We start from the raw sequence: 14909 nt of genomic DNA on the forward strand, positions 1-14909 counted from the left end.
AACGATTCTGATGGACAGATATCAAAAGTGAACTAAAATGTAGCATTTAAACTACGCCCAAATGTATACTTTTCAGCAAAGCATCGATGCCTCTTAACAAAATGTAAGTAATTGAAGTAAGCAAACCAAACAATTTATATGTTAATTAAGCCCTGCAAACATAGATTATGAAATTTGATGTCAGATTTGAAATTGATTGAAACATTGAAGTTCTCACGCATGCCTAATGTGGTTATACATAGCAAAATGAATGTTAAAACTAACGAAGTAATAGATTTCTTATCAGTCTGAATTCGTTAATTATACTGGTTATGAACTTACCCGCTGAGAAAACACTTACTAAAGTGCATGACAATGGAATGCACAACTCTCTGTGGACTCGACCCACATTTTATCCTTAGGCTAAAACGTCACCTTGACCCTAACAAAATTTCAGTCGGTTTATTTCCGGAAAATGAAAATGAAATCTGAAAATTCATACACAAATATTTCGATCTCATTTATTAGATGAACGACGTAAATTCATGATAGCAATGTAAATGATGGTAAACGTACGATACGATTCTATCAATGAAAATATTGGCTCTCAGTTGATTTTTTTTTTTTTGTTGCACATAACATCTTCAATATACCCAACGCAATATCTCACAACTGTTCAGTTTTTAATCAGCCGATCAACCGAACAGTACGGTGTTGTGTGGTATCATTCAATTGATTATTAACTTTCACCCAATACACAATATTGTTGAAAAGTGCACTATAGACGGGAAACAATAGTGATATGTAATTCGTTGAAGATACACGTGCATTGCGAATCGAAAATTTTGCATCAAATTCGAAGATAAAATCGGGCACATTAAAGACGCTGTTAGATTGTTAATGCTGAAACTAATGAAGTCGATGTGAATAGCAAATTATGAATTCTTTAGAATTTTCGTTTTCATTCAAAACATTGTCATTGATCAACTCATTGATTGTTATTTAGTGTTCTCTGGTTTCATTCAACTTAAATAATAGACTTTAGTGTTGTGCAGAAGAAATAAAGTGAGTGCTTACTTGCGTGCGAGTTCTCGAACAAAAATTTGTTTGTCTTTTTCGGTTATGATACGCAATATTCAGATGCAATTCTTTTGCTGAGTCAGGTCATTCGTAAAACAAATCCTTGAATGATTTTGTCTGACAACATTTCACAGACGACAACCAAAGCACCAGTATGATTGGCAGTATTCATATCTATTACTTCCTTTGCACTAAGCGTTTTCAACGGATCTATGAAAATCTTTTACTTCGATAGTTTCGACATACATTTTGTCTTATCAACGGGTAGTGGCCGGAGTTCATTTCTTATATTTGTTGTCATAGACATTAACAGATGAAAAAGCTGTACGGTTTCGTAGAATTGCAATCATTTTTAAAATAGCTCAAAAGTTTTTAATTTTATGAGTTCTAGGGTGGACACATCAGTGTTGGGATATGTATCAGTAGTCGTACAAGATTTATTAACTTTTTTTCTGAATTAAAGAACGATAGTTGTCCGGAACGTGTCCGGAGATTCGTGCTGCCACCCTACGATCCTCTACAATTTAAGGCATCGATGATCCTAATTACATTTTGTGTTCTATTTTTAAAAGAGTGATTGTTGATTGATGAACCGTTAAACTGGATGACTTTTTTTAATTTTAGATTTTATTAGACAATGGCGATCAATAGCTATCTATTAGCATTGCTAATATGTGTGTCATACCAAGCAGCGAGCAGGGAGATCCCTCCAAATTTAACAGTTCGAAGTTGGTCTAATGCAGCACAAAGCGTCACCACTGCTGTACCTACGAGTAAGTGTTTTAACTTAAAACTTTTAAGCCAACAATATTTATTCTCCATTTTATTTCACTTTCATTGTATTATGGACGATCTTAGACGACGAAAAACTACTGTTCAATATTCTACTTTTTGTCGTCAATATAAATGCATTACACCGCCATTCACAAACAACAGAAAATTCAATGATTCTTTATAAAAAAAAGCATTTAAAAGTGTGCGACACACATCAGAGAGAGTTGTTATTCTGAGAATGTTCAATAGAAATTATTATGTGTGACTTATTGTAATCAAACAGCAACTTTTAAATGGTCGTGTCGAAGAAACCAATCGATGCAGTTTCATTTCATTCCTGAATCGAATGGACGGCAAGTGAAATTGATGAACACAACATGCAACACAATCGGCATTTTTTTTATCTTCTTTATTGTGTACAATGCACTGTAACCGCCAAAATGAAGATGCAATGTGTGATACGAAGACAAATATTGAATTTCAGTCATTTTTGTTTCACATAATGTTACCCGGTAGTTTCCGGTTCTTCCAGTTTTTTTTTACTATACAAAATTGAATGCACACACGGTGTGGTCTTCATTGATGATTTTGATTCATTAAACATTCACACACAGGAAACATTATCACCTGTATAATTACTGAGTCTCTAAATTTTTTTATCAGAGCTCTTTCAACAGATTGCAACAAAATCTTTTACTTCAATTGATACTTATTTGAACATAAATTTTTCTCTGCTGTGATATATTTCTTCGCCTATTTTTGGCTTAGTTATGCATATCATCTGTGATGCCCAGGCATAAAACGAAAAAATTGCAATTGCTTTCATCTTGTTGCACCTATACTACATTAACAATTACGTCACGAAATATACACTATATGCATGCATCATAGAACGGTGTTTCAATAACACCAGACTTGCATGAATACAAAGATACAAGAAATCGTAAACTCGGTCAATAATATTTTATGAATGAAATTTGTAAGCTCATCGATGTGATGGAAAAAATTAATTATTTACGAAACACTGCATAGTAGTGATTCTCGGTACACAGAGGAAAATCGTGAATTTGATGGACGATTTTTGTACAATCGAAGAGGGTTTTCATTCTGCACCTTGACTGAATCCTCTGGAAGGTTTAATTTTCAATTTGCATATGATGTTAGATTCCCATATCCAATCTTTTGCAGCGACTTATGTAGATTGTTATCGAAGTAACATTACCAAGGGAAAATTCGTAGTCAATCAACAACTTCAACAGCTGATAACTTCAAATTTTAACCAATTTTGTCTTAGAAGGTAGTTGAAATAGTAAATCCATACGTTCGTTCGAACAGGATCGAAGATGATTTGGTAGAATAAATGTCCCAGAAACATTATCTGAGGACGCATTCTGAGGCGTTTTTTATGTGGCCATGAGTTCTAATTTATGAAACCTTAGGAACGCTGACTGAAATGCTTTTGGCTTAATAAAAAAATTCTCACTAAGGAAATGGCTCTGTAGGAAGTCGCAATCGGATTTCTACCACGCCAAAATCGGTCGCATCCGTTAACATATATTTTCATTGTGTAGCGTAGCATATCTTAACTCTTAACCTACATGGAGAGAGTATAACGAATTGGCATTATTGCAGATAGGTTGACACCACATTTAGAAGTAGCAACGCAGGATTTACAAAATTAGGAGGCCTAAAATCGGACAAAATCGGACTACGTTGTGTTAGAAGTGTAATGAAATTTGCAAGACGACACTGTCTGATCTTAGGCCTCTTAAATTTGTAAAAAATGTGTATGAGGTCTCTAGAAAGCTGCTTTGGAAATAGTAAAGAAATCAGTTTTATGAAATGTTTGTACTTACTTTATAAGGAAACCAGAAACTGTCAACGATTGATTTTTTGAACTGAAACTTTTCGTCTAATAGTCGGGTCTAAGATTTTTGTCTGTGCATCATGAAACAGGGACTTCCACTTATATGAACAATTTTCTAAAATTCCTTGTCCGTGAAAAATTCTTTAAATTTTATTTGCAGGCAAATCATTCTTCAATTCTCGGTTAGAGTACAGTAATAAGTGGTTACCGGTTGGACGAAGTGATCCGCTCAAAAATGATCCAACCTACGATTACAGTCCTCCTACCATCGATCATCGAATTCATTACTGGGATGAAAAGTCAACCAAAACCAATGGGAACAAGAATGAAATTTTACTGTTGGGAGTGTCTTCCAGACGACAGTACAACCATAACTATGTTCAACGGCCTTCGGATGTGAGTTCCCTTTGAGTTTTTCGTAATATTTCCCGTTTTGATATTTTGATAACACCAAGCAGATATCAACCGTTATGCTTCCGCCTCCAATTCAGTCCGTGCAAAAGATAAGTTTCAAAAGTGAAAAAAGTCCGAACAGACCATCTCATTTTGGAGCACACAACAAATGGCAAGACGCTGTGTCATCGGAATCAAACGTTCGACCAACGATAGTGTTCCCAAATGCAGCTCCAACAATTTACGATCATAAATTAAACTCCAATGCGGATGATGTTAACAAATTGTTGAGTCACACCGACATTCATTCTTCAATGTACACCAAATCGAGTCAATCTAAAAAGTCCTGGCTACAAGATCTGCTGCAAAAGGAAGTTGCACGACCAACATCTCCACCTTCGCCTCATGTTCAAATCGAAGCGCTTACTATGCACAAGCTTGATGATATTAACCGCTACAAGACCGAGATGTCTACAGAATACTACATCGAAGTTACACCGCCATACTTTGTTCCAACCATTCAACCATCAATAGCAAAAGAAAACCAGTTTTTGTTTAAAGAAATGCCAAAACCAATGAACCCAATGAATTTAATAATTCAGGGCCACTCCAGGGTCAAGACGTACGGTCAAGGAGCCGATGAAAGGGATCCAAAAATAATTGAAGTGAAAGGTGTCGAAAACCCGGTTGTAAATCGAGTGGTGTCAAAGGATGAGAATGGTGTTCAATTTGATGTGAAACATTTACATGCCATTAGCAGTAACAAGACTGTCAGTACGCATGTTAATTCAACAGTTGAGTCGGGAAATTCATCGGTAGCAGGACTTTTAAGTCTGTTAGACTTGTCGTTTGGCGATATTTTAAGCGATAATTCACCTGATGTAGTAAATCGAACCAAGTTGCAAGAAAATAAAGTATTGTGAACATTGCGGAGCTTACTTTTCTTTTCATTTGTGTCCGATGGTGCCGTGATTCTTCCATAAAATCGTCGACGTTGTAACTTCCATAAAATGAGAATGAATTGACTTAAAAAGGGTAAAAATGTATAATTCTGTTAACCTAAATGGACAATGTGGTACATGCATAACATTTAGTCGATGGTCTTCATTATTATCGGCGGAGTGGTATTTTTGTATTTCCCGAGATCCTAAACCTCATCCACGAAAAGCATTTCTATAACAAAAAGGGTGTCTCTCGTCTCAGTGGTACAATTTTTAGTAAACTTCAATAATCCTACCAACAAGTTTGTCAACGGAACATTGCTCTCCATCTAAACGCTGTGGCGATTTCCATCGAAGCAAAGTCGGTAAGTAAACCAGATGAGTTCGAGGATCTTTCCGGAACGGACAATTAGAATCCTTCCAGCTAGAACAATCTGTTATAGAGCTTAGAACTGTAGTTGAATATTCGAATCGGTCAAACTTACAACTCCCGGTCACCAACATCAACGTGAATGAAAAAACTCTCCTCGTCAGAATACTTTAGACATTCGTACACCACTGGTTCGGCTGTGACGCAAAGAATAGTTCTCAATTTGATTATTGCATTCGTAGCCGTTGAAATAATTGTAAGTAAAACCTTTGACACAATACGAACACCAACTTAAGCCAGTTTGTTGTTCTTTTCCGCCGGTAAAGAAAACATGAATTGTTTGTCCTGAGCCTTCCAGACTTTCAGCTAATTTAGTGAATTCTTCATAACCTTTTACTTGATGTTCAACCACCATTTTCATCGATTTGTTTCACAAAAATAAATTATTTTAAGTTTTAAAATCGTTCAAGACTCAACTACTTTTCAACTCGAAATGAACAGATGATTCAATTTTGACATTTCGTAAATGCAACTTTCGTGGATCCTATTTTCTTGTTGCATCAGTCAAACGGTGTAAAAAATATATTTGGGTCGCGGGATTGTCTCGTATCGAAATTTCTAGATAGAATGTGCTCGCTCATTAAATTCCTAAACGTTTTTAGCTCGTTTGTCATGTAAGATCGTCGAAAAACACACATCAGAGGCAGTGTTACACCTCAAAAATTATTTCAATAATTTCCCTCTACTTTTCGCTTTGAGTTGTGGAATCTAAGCGCATCTTTCTTGGCAAATGTCACAAATGTCACGTCTTTGAAAACTTCAAATTCTTTTGGGCTGTCAAGAAAAAACATCATCACATCACACGTAAATACAAAATAGACGTCCTATACGGGCTGAACTAGATCCTAACAATGGCAGAACAACTGGACGATAAAGAGATTCAAGAAATCCTTAAGACAGGCACGGACCTGCGACAATATTCCCGACAAATTGAAAAGGAATTCAAAGATGTGGAAAACAAATCAATCGAAGATTACATCAAAGAAAGTCAAAACATTGCCAACCTTCACAATCAGATCGGAAATTGTGATACCATATTGGAGCGAATGGAATCGATGTTGTTGAACTTTCAGGTCGGTACTTTCATCCGCTTGTTGAATACTTGACCGTCATTTAACTGAAACGCTATTCGTTCACATAGAATGTCTTGTGCAACATCAGCTCTGAAATAACTACCCTACAGAAGAAGTCAGTGTCGATGTCAGTTCAACTGACGAATCGACAATCGATTCGGGCTCAACTATCGCAATTCATTGAAGATATGGCCATTCCTGAAGAATTAATCACGTAAGTGTATAGGAGAGTTAAACAAGTCGATTACACAAACGATGAGGACTGACTAGTGGCCTCTTACATAGCGATATGTTTGTCGTTGTTAATTTTTTGATACTTCTACCACCGCTCACATTAATCTGTTCGAATGTTTACAGAACAATAATGGAATCGCCGGTCACAGAAAAGGATTTTATCATTCAGTTGAATCAACTGAATCACAAACTAAATTTAGCCAAAGAGTTGAGCTTCAAGGAATCGAAATCGGTGGACGATGTGAAGGACGTTCTACTCAAACTGAAAATAAAGGCGATGTCCAAAATTCGAGTGTATCTGTTGGAACAGATCTACAAATTTCGGAAGCCAATGACAAACTACCAGGTGCCGCAAAATACAATGCTAAAGCACAAGTTTTTCTTCGAATTCATATTGATGAACGAGAGACAAGTGGCACAAGAAATTTACTCGGAGTATGTGGAAACGATGAGTAAAATTTATTACAGTTACTTCAAGGTAGGACATTGTGAATTGGCACTTTTCCACGCTGGAATTGTAATCTAATTTGTGTAATTCTTTCAGAGCTACTCGTCTCGCTTGGCTGCACTGAAATTCGAAGATGCCGTCACAAAAGATGACCTGATGGGCATTGAAGACACCGGTAAAACCAGTATTTTCAGCAAAGCATCTGCACTGAGAAACAAGAGTACAATCTTCACAATTGGCAGTAGGGGCGACATTTTGAATCAGCAACTTGAAGCTCCTATCTTAGTGCCGCATGCGCAGCAAAAGAACAGAGTATGTTTCGTTAATCGGAGACTCGTTCCTGATTTTCTAATCAATTTTCTTCGTTCAGTACTCGTATGAGGCGCTGTTTCGATCCGAACAATACGCCTTGGTGGACAATGCTTGTCGTGAGTACCTTTTCGGAACAGAATTTTTCATGGTTCGTGGTGCCCAGGCACAGGATTTATTCAATCAAATTATGGGAAAAACAATGACTTTAATGATTGTAAGTCAACCAAATCTCCGAGCTTCCTAGGCAGAACTTCAGGTTCTAATTTTACCAATTTCAGAAAAATGTTGAAACCTACATTCAGGACTGTTACGATACGATTGCCATGTTCCTTTGTGTCCAACTCATACTACGCTATCAAATTATGTGTCACAAGCGATGTGTACCAGCGTTGGACAAGTTAGATGAACATTTAAAAGTACTTTCCGAAGTGATCGTTAAATGTGAAAATGTTTTGCAGATATTGGGACTCTCTTCAAGCGGCGATATGGCCTCGTTTCGAGCAAATTTTTCGAATGAATACACAGAGCGTTCGAGAATGTGATCCCACCAAATTCAACAAGGAAACTGGTCCTCATTACGTAAGTCAGCTTTAATGCCAACAGAAGGAAGAAACAATTGACTTTTCCCTTCGCAGATAACCCGTCGCTATGCTGAATTCTCGGCAGCAATTGTCGGCATATCGGAACATTTTCCAAACGAACTGGTGAGTCGTCTGCTGCTGGAACTACAGAACGAGGTCGAATGTTTCATCTTGCGAATGGCGGCGATATTCCAGACGCGCAAAGAGCAGTTAATTTATCTGATAAATAATTACGATCTGGTGCTCGGCATCCTAATGGAACATACGCGCGACAATTCGAAAGAAGCCGAAAATTTTCGGGAACAATTATCCAATCGAAGCTCAGAGTATGTCGAAGAAATATTGGCACCGCATTTCGGCGGAATGATTCAGTTTATCAAGGATTGCGAGCAAATGGTTGAAAAGGAACAGGTAATAATGACGATAGTCGATGCATATTTTTCGTAGCGTTACTTAGCCATGACTATTTTACAGACCGACGAATTACGGCGTCAAGAACGACGGTCACTGGCAATAGTATCCCAATTTTCAGCAAATTGGAAAAAATCATTGGAAGAACTGAATCGCGAGGTGCTGCTATCATTCCCTTCTCTAGTAACCGGTTCATCGCTGCTGCAATTGGCATTGGCGAGCTTAGTGCAATATTACCAGCGGTTTCATAAATTATTAACGCCCAATGCCCGAATGCAACTGACGAACATTCATGTGATTATGGTGGAAATCAAGAAATACAAAAGCAACTACTGATCCCACGGATGCGAATCTCAAAAGCGATGTGATTGTCTAACAAAAAATAAATAAATCAAATTGTATTCACCAGACAGGTTACACATTCATAGCACTGCTTTTAAACATTCTGAATCTAAATTCTTTGGCTACATCGGCTGAACTTAGTTTTTCTTTTTCTTCTTCTCTTTATCTGCGGTTGGTGCTAATCCCTCAGCTATTTGATAGGCATTAATGATTTGTTCTTGAACCTCTGGCTGAGTGGGTGCATATCGACTGTATTCCATTGTGAATTCACCTTTTCCTTGTGTGCTCGATCTGAAAACGATTTTGGCTCGTAAGAACTTCGCATTGAGTTAAACTGTCTGATCAGCAACTCACCTCAATTCGCCAGCGTATCCGAACATATTGTTCAACGGCACCTCAGCATAGATAGTAAACCATCCTTCAATGCCATCCGTTCCGGTTATAATGCCTTTCCGTTTGTTCAGCTGGCCGATGACAGCGCCTTGGAATTCATCCGGTATGACAACTTCGACCATCATAATCGGCTCAATAATTTGCCAACTTCCGTTCTCAAAACATTGCCGAATTGCACCCTGTGCCGCTAAATTAAACGCTAACTCGCTCGAATCGACTATGTGATGACCGCCATCCTTCAGTCGAAAGATTATTCCCGACAGCCTACTTCCCGATAACAGTCCTTTTTCAGCCATTAAACGGAAACCTTTTTCGACGCCGGGAACAAAAGGCTTCGGAACGTTGGTGCCGACTGTTTGGTCGACAAATTCTAGATTTGTATTTTGGTGAGGAGGCAAGGGCTCCACCACTCCAATTACGCGAGCATATTGTCCAGAACCACCCGATTGTTTCTTGTGTAAATAGTCGAATTCACAGGGTCTGGTAAGTGTTTCGCGAAAAGCAACTTTGGGTTTACCTGAGAAAAGTGAAAACGAAATAAAATTTTGATTCGTCGTATCGCATCGAATGGATCTTTACCTAGCGTAACTGGACAACCATATTCTCGTTCCATTCGTTGCGCGTAAATTTCCAAATGCAATTCTCCCATTCCGGATACAATGGTCTCTTTAACGTCGTTGTCAAAGTGAAAGTGGAATGTTGGATCTTCTTTGGTGAATCGTGCTACAGCTTTCGAGAAATTATCTCGATCCTTGCTGTTAACCGGTTGAATTGCCATAGACACAACGGGCTCGGGAACAAAAATGGATTCCATCGATAAATTCAATTTCGGATTTGTGACGAAAGTATCACCACTGGCACAGTCCACACCAAACAAAGCAAATATATCGCCGGCATATACTTCATTCACATCTTCCATTTGATTGGAGTGCAGCCGAACGAGTCTCGACAAACGAATTTTTTTCATACTTCGCATGTTGAATATGGTATCGCCCTTCTTCAAGACACCTTGATAACAACGCAGATAGGTCAATTGGCCGAAACGACCCGCTTCAAGTTTAAATGCTAATCCAACGAAAGGGTCCTTTCCATCTCGGGCAGGATTCAGGAATATTTTCTCCGTTTCCTGTCCCTCTTTTTCGATCAAGCCAATGTTTTCGACCTCACCCGGATTCGGTAGATAATCTAAAACAGCGTCTAGAAGTGGTTGCACACCTTTGTTCTTCAATGCGGTACCGACGAGAACTGGCGTAAATGCACGTTTCAAACATGAACGTCGAATTGCCGCCTTTATATCAGAATCTTGGAACCCCTTCTCTTCCAAAAATAATTCGCCAAAAACATCATCAACATTCGACAAATGTTCGATCAGTTCCTGCCGCCTGTCTTTGACTTCTGCCAGCATGTCCTTCGGTACTTCATCCTCACGCACTTTCAATCCAAAATCACCTTCGAAATACATGGCTTTCTGTTCAACAATGTCAACGATTCCTTTGCACTCATTCTCCAGTCCAATCGGTAATTGAATGAAGGCTGCGTTGTGTTTCAATTTAGTTCTCATCTGCATCAAAACTCTGCTCGGATTAGAGCCCATTCGATCAAGCTTATTGATGAATGCCAAGCAGGGAACATTGTAGCGTTTCATCTGTCTATTCACAGTAAGCGTCTGGCTTTGAACACCACCAACAGCACATAGAACCAATATAGCACCATCAAGTACACGCAATGCACGTTCAACTTCGACGGTAAAATCAACGTGACCGGGAGTATCAATGATGTTGATGTTATAGTCCTTCCACTTTGTGTACGTTGCAGCCGACTGGATAGTAATACCTCGTTGACGTTCCAATTCCATTGAGTCCATGGTAGCACCGACATTATCCTTCCCTTTAACTTCGTGCATTTGTGATATTCGACCGGTGTAAAATAGAATTCGTTCGGTCAATGTAGTCTTGCCGCTGTCAATATGCGCTGATATGCCAATGTTTCGAATCTTCTCCAACGCTTGATGTTCGGCGAAATGTGCATGTGATGAGAAGTCCTAGAACCGATTGCATTGCGTAATATTTGGAGGCTATTTCAACATGATCTCATTCACAGCACAACATACCTGAATGAATGCTTTCAAATGTTGGAGCCTCTGCGGGACTCCGCGTAATTTTAAAACATTTAGAATGGTCATTGTGTAGATTAATGTCAATGGCAATGCCTGAGAGTGAAGATTGTATTTTAATCTTTCAACTTATTGGACTAAAAGAGTGAGGTTACGATGTGTGTTGTGTTAGTGACAGCAGCGATTCGCTGAAAGAGATGTCAAACTCACGATTTTTTACTTGCTGGGTCATTGTAGAAAAGACTGTAGTGTGTGTGTAACGTGTGTAATCGACCATATTTTGACATAAACAAAACAGAAAATCAAGATTTGAAAACCGTGAAATAAAGATCGCGCACAGCGAGACGATAAAAATGGAATGTACCGCAGAGGAGATCGCTGAAAAAAGGCGAATAGCTCTGGAACGCTTAAAAGCGAAGAAAGAAGCATTGGCAAAAGCTAGGGAGTCTGTAACCAAGCCACAAGATTCGATGGCTCTAGCTACGTCCAAGAAGATTTCAACCAATCCATACCAAAGTACAAGAACTATGGCACATCCATATGCCAACAAAATGCCTTCAACCAGCATTTCAACCGCTAAAGTAGATCAACCAGCCTCGATTCCAGTAAAAGTAATCAGCTGCAGCTGTTACATGGTTTCCGAAAGTCGATTCGAGGTGAACCCATCCGGATTCAGTAATCAATTGATCAACATTTTCAAAACCATTCCATCTCGGAGCTACGGTATGCACGAACATCTGTTCGGCTCTTTTGTAACAAATCAGAAACTGATTGTCTTCTTCAGATATGAAAACCAAACTTTGGTCATTTCACTTGAATGACTATAACGTGGTACAGGAGCGTGTCAATTCGATGAATCCGAACGTTGTCATTGGACAGCTGCCTCCATACGTACTGCAAATATTCGGTGAATCACCGGCAAATATCGAGGTTCCGTTGACGTCACTCGAGAAACGTCTTAACGAGGTGTTGATGCCGTTTCAAAAAGCCGGAATTCGTTTTGGAATCGAAAAGAAAGGCCGTTGTCTGATTGCCGATGAAATGGGATTGGGGAAAACATATCAGGCACTTGCGTTGGCAGACTTTTACAAAGACGATTGGCCATTGCTCATATGTACGACTGCAAGTACGAGGTAGGACTGCCCATATATGTTATTCGGCTATTTATTGCATCATTTTCACTGACATTCCTTCGTTGTGTTCGATTTAGAGATGCCTGGCAATCGAAAATTCATGAACTTCTGCCTTATGTGTCGCGTAGTAATATTGTTTGTGCGAAAAATGAGCACGACTATATCGACGGTCCAAAAATCCTGATAACCAGTTTCAATTTGATGGAACGCATGAACGAAAAAGTTGTGGCCCGAGGATACGGTTTCGTAATTTTCGTAAGTGTTCTCTCATCACATTGCCTATCGCTTACCGAAGGAATTCGATATATCTCGCCATAGGATGAATCCCACCTACTGAAGAATCCAAAGGCGAAAGTAACGGAAGTGGCTCAAAAATTGGCTGCTAAGGCGAAACGAGTAGTTTTACTAACTGGAACGCCTGCCCTATCCCGACCACTTGAACTGTTCACTCAATTGCAGATGATTGACAACAGCATTTTCACATACAAAAGCTTTAGTTGGGTGAACTTCGGTCCTGATCCCATCGCAAAATTGAAACATGATTTTTCATTTCCCCACAGCAACTCGTTACTGTGCTGGAAAACAAACGAAGTTCGGATGGGATGCTTCCGGTCAGTCCAATTTGAATGAGTTGAATTTGCTGTTGTGTCGAAAATTCATGATACGTCGCACTAAACAGGATGTACTGACGGAGCTCGGTGAAAAGCACAGGTTCGTTGATGTCGAAGTTTGTCAATTAATAGAAATGACGGAAGACGCTCTATCCTACCAGGGAAGTTGTGTTACTAGATCCGGCTCTAATCTGGACAAGCGATGACATTGGGGAAAATATGAAGGTTTACGCCAGCGATTTTTCGAAAATGAAAGGCCGAGACAAGGAAGATGTATTGCTCAAGTTCTATAACGAAACTGCACACGCCAAAACAACGGCTGTATGGTATGTGAATTCGAGGTGTTTAATAAATTTCGGAGGAATTGATTTTCTCTCATTTTTCAGCGCATACGTTAAAGGACTGATTGAGGACAAACAAAAGTTCATCATCTTCGGTCACCACATGATTATGTTAAATGCAATTTCCGACTGTTTGCGTCAAATGGGTGTCGATTTCGTACGGATCGATGGTACGACAAAGAACGACACTCGGACGATGCATGTGAAGAGATTTCAGGAAAAGAGTTCATGCCTGGCAGCAGTTCTATCAATAAAAGCGTGCAATTCCGGAATTACATTAACTGCAGGTTCGTGTTTCTGTTTTGAAAGTCACTGTGTCTTCTACATTATTCCTTAATCTGCTGTAGCGCAATTGGTAGTATTCGCAGAATTAGACTGGAATCCGAGTGTAAGTAAACGTAACCCGACGTTGATGTATTCAACACTACTGTTGTTTCATTTTAATCCACCAGACTTTAGCCCAAGCGGAAAGTCGGGCGCATCGTATTGGTCAGGAAGGGAACGTTATGTGTCGCTATCTAATGGCGCAAGGTACTGCCGACGATGTCATCTGGGAAATGCTAAAAGCGAAGGAGAATACTCTCATCAAGGCTGGTATTTTCAATAAAACCTTATCGGATTCCACAAATGCGGCTAGATCATCATCGGTACAGTATATCGACGAATTCAATGAATACCGAAACTTTTGTCAGAACGAAAATGTTGTTATAGAGTGTTCCGCTGGACGTTAAAAACAACGATCAAATGTTGGCATCCCAGTCAAGTTTGGATGATGCAATAGCGAATATGTGTACAGATGATTTGATGGCACAATGCAGTAATGGAAATTCAGGACAAACGGCAACAAAGATAGAAGAAAAAGAGAATACAAATGGGAAAGATAATCTTCAGCGATTGCTAGACGAAGACGATGATTTGGTGGCACAATGCAGTAATGGAAATTCTGAACAAACGGCAACGAAGATAGAAGAAAAAGAGAATAAAAATGGGAAAGATAATCTTCAGCGATTGCTAGACGATGACGAAGACGATGATTTTCTCGCACTGGATTATTGAACATTCTCCGGCCGTCCCTTGTGATATATTTTGCCAAATGAAACCAAAAAATTAGAAAAGAAATCAAAATTTCACGTCCACTTTGAAAATACAAAACGTTCGTAAACAATTAATCTCAGCTTTTCATTCATCAGTCCATGTAATCACCGTGTTCTTCGGAGGTTTAGTCTCCAGTTGGAGCTTGAAGTTACGCAAACATTTCACTGAATTTTAATCACATTGCATTTACAAGTGAACTACGACGCCCTTTGTCCAAGTGACCATCGATATTCATTCTCACCGCAATACAAATTGTATTCTTCGAAACCATCTGATTCTGCCCTCCACAGATCATATGTGCAATCAATTTCCTCACCAGTCGATGTCTGAAATCGTCCACTTATGCTGTACCTGTGGC

General features: G+C 39.1%; 5 protein-coding genes across 6 annotated transcripts; 3 read left to right on the forward strand and 2 right to left on the reverse strand.

Moving 5' to 3' along the window:
• Positions 1 to 642: 642 nt before the first annotated feature.
• LOC119076924 lies at positions 643 to 5022 on the forward strand. 2 transcript variants are annotated; one of them, XM_037183948.1, is made up of 4 exons: positions 643 to 1044; positions 1684 to 1832; positions 3861 to 4096; positions 4159 to 5022. In XM_037183948.1, exons 2-4 carry the CDS (start codon positions 1697 to 1699, stop codon positions 5014 to 5016), a joined length of 1230 nt encoding a protein of 409 aa, XP_037039843.1. In that variant the 5' UTR covers positions 643 to 1044; positions 1684 to 1696; the 3' UTR covers positions 5017 to 5022. The 2 variants fall into 2 exon arrangements, with proteins under 2 accessions (XP_037039843.1, XP_037039844.1); XM_037183949.1 differs by having other exon boundaries at positions 659 to 700.
• A 92-nt stretch (positions 5023 to 5114) lies between these two features.
• Positions 5115 to 5982, reverse strand: LOC119076925 (thioredoxin domain-containing protein 17). The gene is made up of 5 exons (XM_037183950.1): positions 5882 to 5982; positions 5672 to 5825; positions 5520 to 5601; positions 5331 to 5458; positions 5115 to 5266 (listed from the first exon to the last, which is right to left on the reverse strand). The coding sequence occupies exons 2-5, from the start codon at positions 5823 to 5825 to the stop codon at positions 5241 to 5243; spliced, it is 390 nt and encodes a 129-aa protein (XP_037039845.1). The 5' UTR covers positions 5882 to 5982; the 3' UTR covers positions 5115 to 5240.
• A 233-nt stretch (positions 5983 to 6215) lies between these two features.
• LOC119076928 (vacuolar protein sorting-associated protein 52 homolog) lies at positions 6216 to 8940 on the forward strand. Its single transcript, XM_037183954.1, has 9 exons — positions 6216 to 6537; positions 6606 to 6751; positions 6895 to 7249; positions 7316 to 7531; positions 7590 to 7745; positions 7810 to 7928; positions 7990 to 8110; positions 8167 to 8523; positions 8587 to 8940. The coding sequence occupies exons 1-9, from the start codon at positions 6316 to 6318 to the stop codon at positions 8857 to 8859; spliced, it is 1965 nt and encodes a 654-aa protein (XP_037039849.1). The 5' UTR covers positions 6216 to 6315; the 3' UTR covers positions 8860 to 8940.
• LOC119076926 (elongation factor G, mitochondrial) lies at positions 8902 to 11556 on the reverse strand. Its single transcript, XM_037183951.1, has 4 exons — positions 11369 to 11556; positions 9838 to 11299; positions 9220 to 9775; positions 8902 to 9156 (listed from the first exon to the last, which is right to left on the reverse strand). The coding sequence occupies exons 1-4, from the start codon at positions 11438 to 11440 to the stop codon at positions 9003 to 9005; spliced, it is 2244 nt and encodes a 747-aa protein (XP_037039846.1). The 5' UTR covers positions 11441 to 11556; the 3' UTR covers positions 8902 to 9002.
• LOC119076927 (SWI/SNF-related matrix-associated actin-dependent regulator of chromatin subfamily A-like protein 1) lies at positions 11551 to 14622 on the forward strand. The gene is made up of 10 exons (XM_037183953.1): positions 11551 to 12094; positions 12156 to 12504; positions 12582 to 12759; positions 12823 to 13000; positions 13065 to 13215; positions 13277 to 13441; positions 13502 to 13743; positions 13804 to 13844; positions 13909 to 14103; positions 14168 to 14622. The coding sequence occupies exons 1-10, from the start codon at positions 11725 to 11727 to the stop codon at positions 14510 to 14512; spliced, it is 2214 nt and encodes a 737-aa protein (XP_037039848.1). The 5' UTR covers positions 11551 to 11724; the 3' UTR covers positions 14513 to 14622.
• The last annotated feature ends 287 nt before the right edge of the window (positions 14623 to 14909 follow it).

The sequence above is a fragment of the Bradysia coprophila genome, unplaced genomic scaffold (genome assembly GCF_014529535.1).
Source record: "Bradysia coprophila strain Holo2 unplaced genomic scaffold, BU_Bcop_v1 contig_232, whole genome shotgun sequence".
Taxonomy (NCBI): domain Eukaryota; kingdom Metazoa; phylum Arthropoda; class Insecta; order Diptera; family Sciaridae; genus Bradysia; species Bradysia coprophila.

Coding starts and splice junctions, on each gene's coding strand:
- LOC119076924 (XM_037183948.1), top strand. CDS start 1,697: ATGGCGATCAATAGCTATCTATTAGCATTGCTAATATGTGTGTCATAC. Junction 1,833..3,860: donor CACCACTGCTGTACCTACGA/GTAAGTGTTTTA, acceptor TTTTATTTGCAG/GCAAATCATTCTTCAATTCT. Junction 4,097..4,158: donor ATGTTCAACGGCCTTCGGAT/GTGAGTTCCCTT, acceptor AACACCAAGCAG/ATATCAACCGTTATGCTTCC.
- LOC119076925 (XM_037183950.1), bottom strand. CDS start 5,825: ATGAAAATGGTGGTTGAACATCAAGTAAAAGGTTATGAAGAATTCACT. Junction 5,602..5,671: donor GTGTTCGTATTGTGTCAAAG/GTTTTACTTACA, acceptor TTTGCGTCACAG/CCGAACCAGTGGTGTACGAA. Junction 5,267..5,330: donor TTCCGTTGACAAACTTGTTG/GTAGGATTATTG, acceptor TTTTTGTTATAG/AAATGCTTTTCGTGGATGAG.
- LOC119076928 (XM_037183954.1), top strand. CDS start 6,316: ATGGCAGAACAACTGGACGATAAAGAGATTCAAGAAATCCTTAAGACA. Junction 6,752..6,894: donor ATTCCTGAAGAATTAATCAC/GTAAGTGTATAG, acceptor GAATGTTTACAG/AACAATAATGGAATCGCCGG. Junction 7,929..7,989: donor TGTGTACCAGCGTTGGACAA/GTTAGATGAACA, acceptor AATGTTTTGCAG/ATATTGGGACTCTCTTCAAG.
- LOC119076926 (XM_037183951.1), bottom strand. CDS start 11,440: ATGACCATTCTAAATGTTTTAAAATTACGCGGAGTCCCGCAGAGGCTC. Junction 9,776..9,837: donor TGGTTGTCCAGTTACGCTAG/GTAAAGATCCAT, acceptor CACTTTTCTCAG/GTAAACCCAAAGTTGCTTTT. Junction 9,157..9,219: donor GGATACGCTGGCGAATTGAG/GTGAGTTGCTGA, acceptor AATCGTTTTCAG/ATCGAGCACACAAGGAAAAG.
- LOC119076927 (XM_037183953.1), top strand. CDS start 11,725: ATGGAATGTACCGCAGAGGAGATCGCTGAAAAAAGGCGAATAGCTCTG. Junction 12,095..12,155: donor CATTCCATCTCGGAGCTACG/GTATGCACGAAC, acceptor TGTCTTCTTCAG/ATATGAAAACCAAACTTTGG. Junction 13,001..13,064: donor TTTCACATACAAAAGCTTTA/GTTGGGTGAACT, acceptor ATTTCCCCACAG/CAACTCGTTACTGTGCTGGA.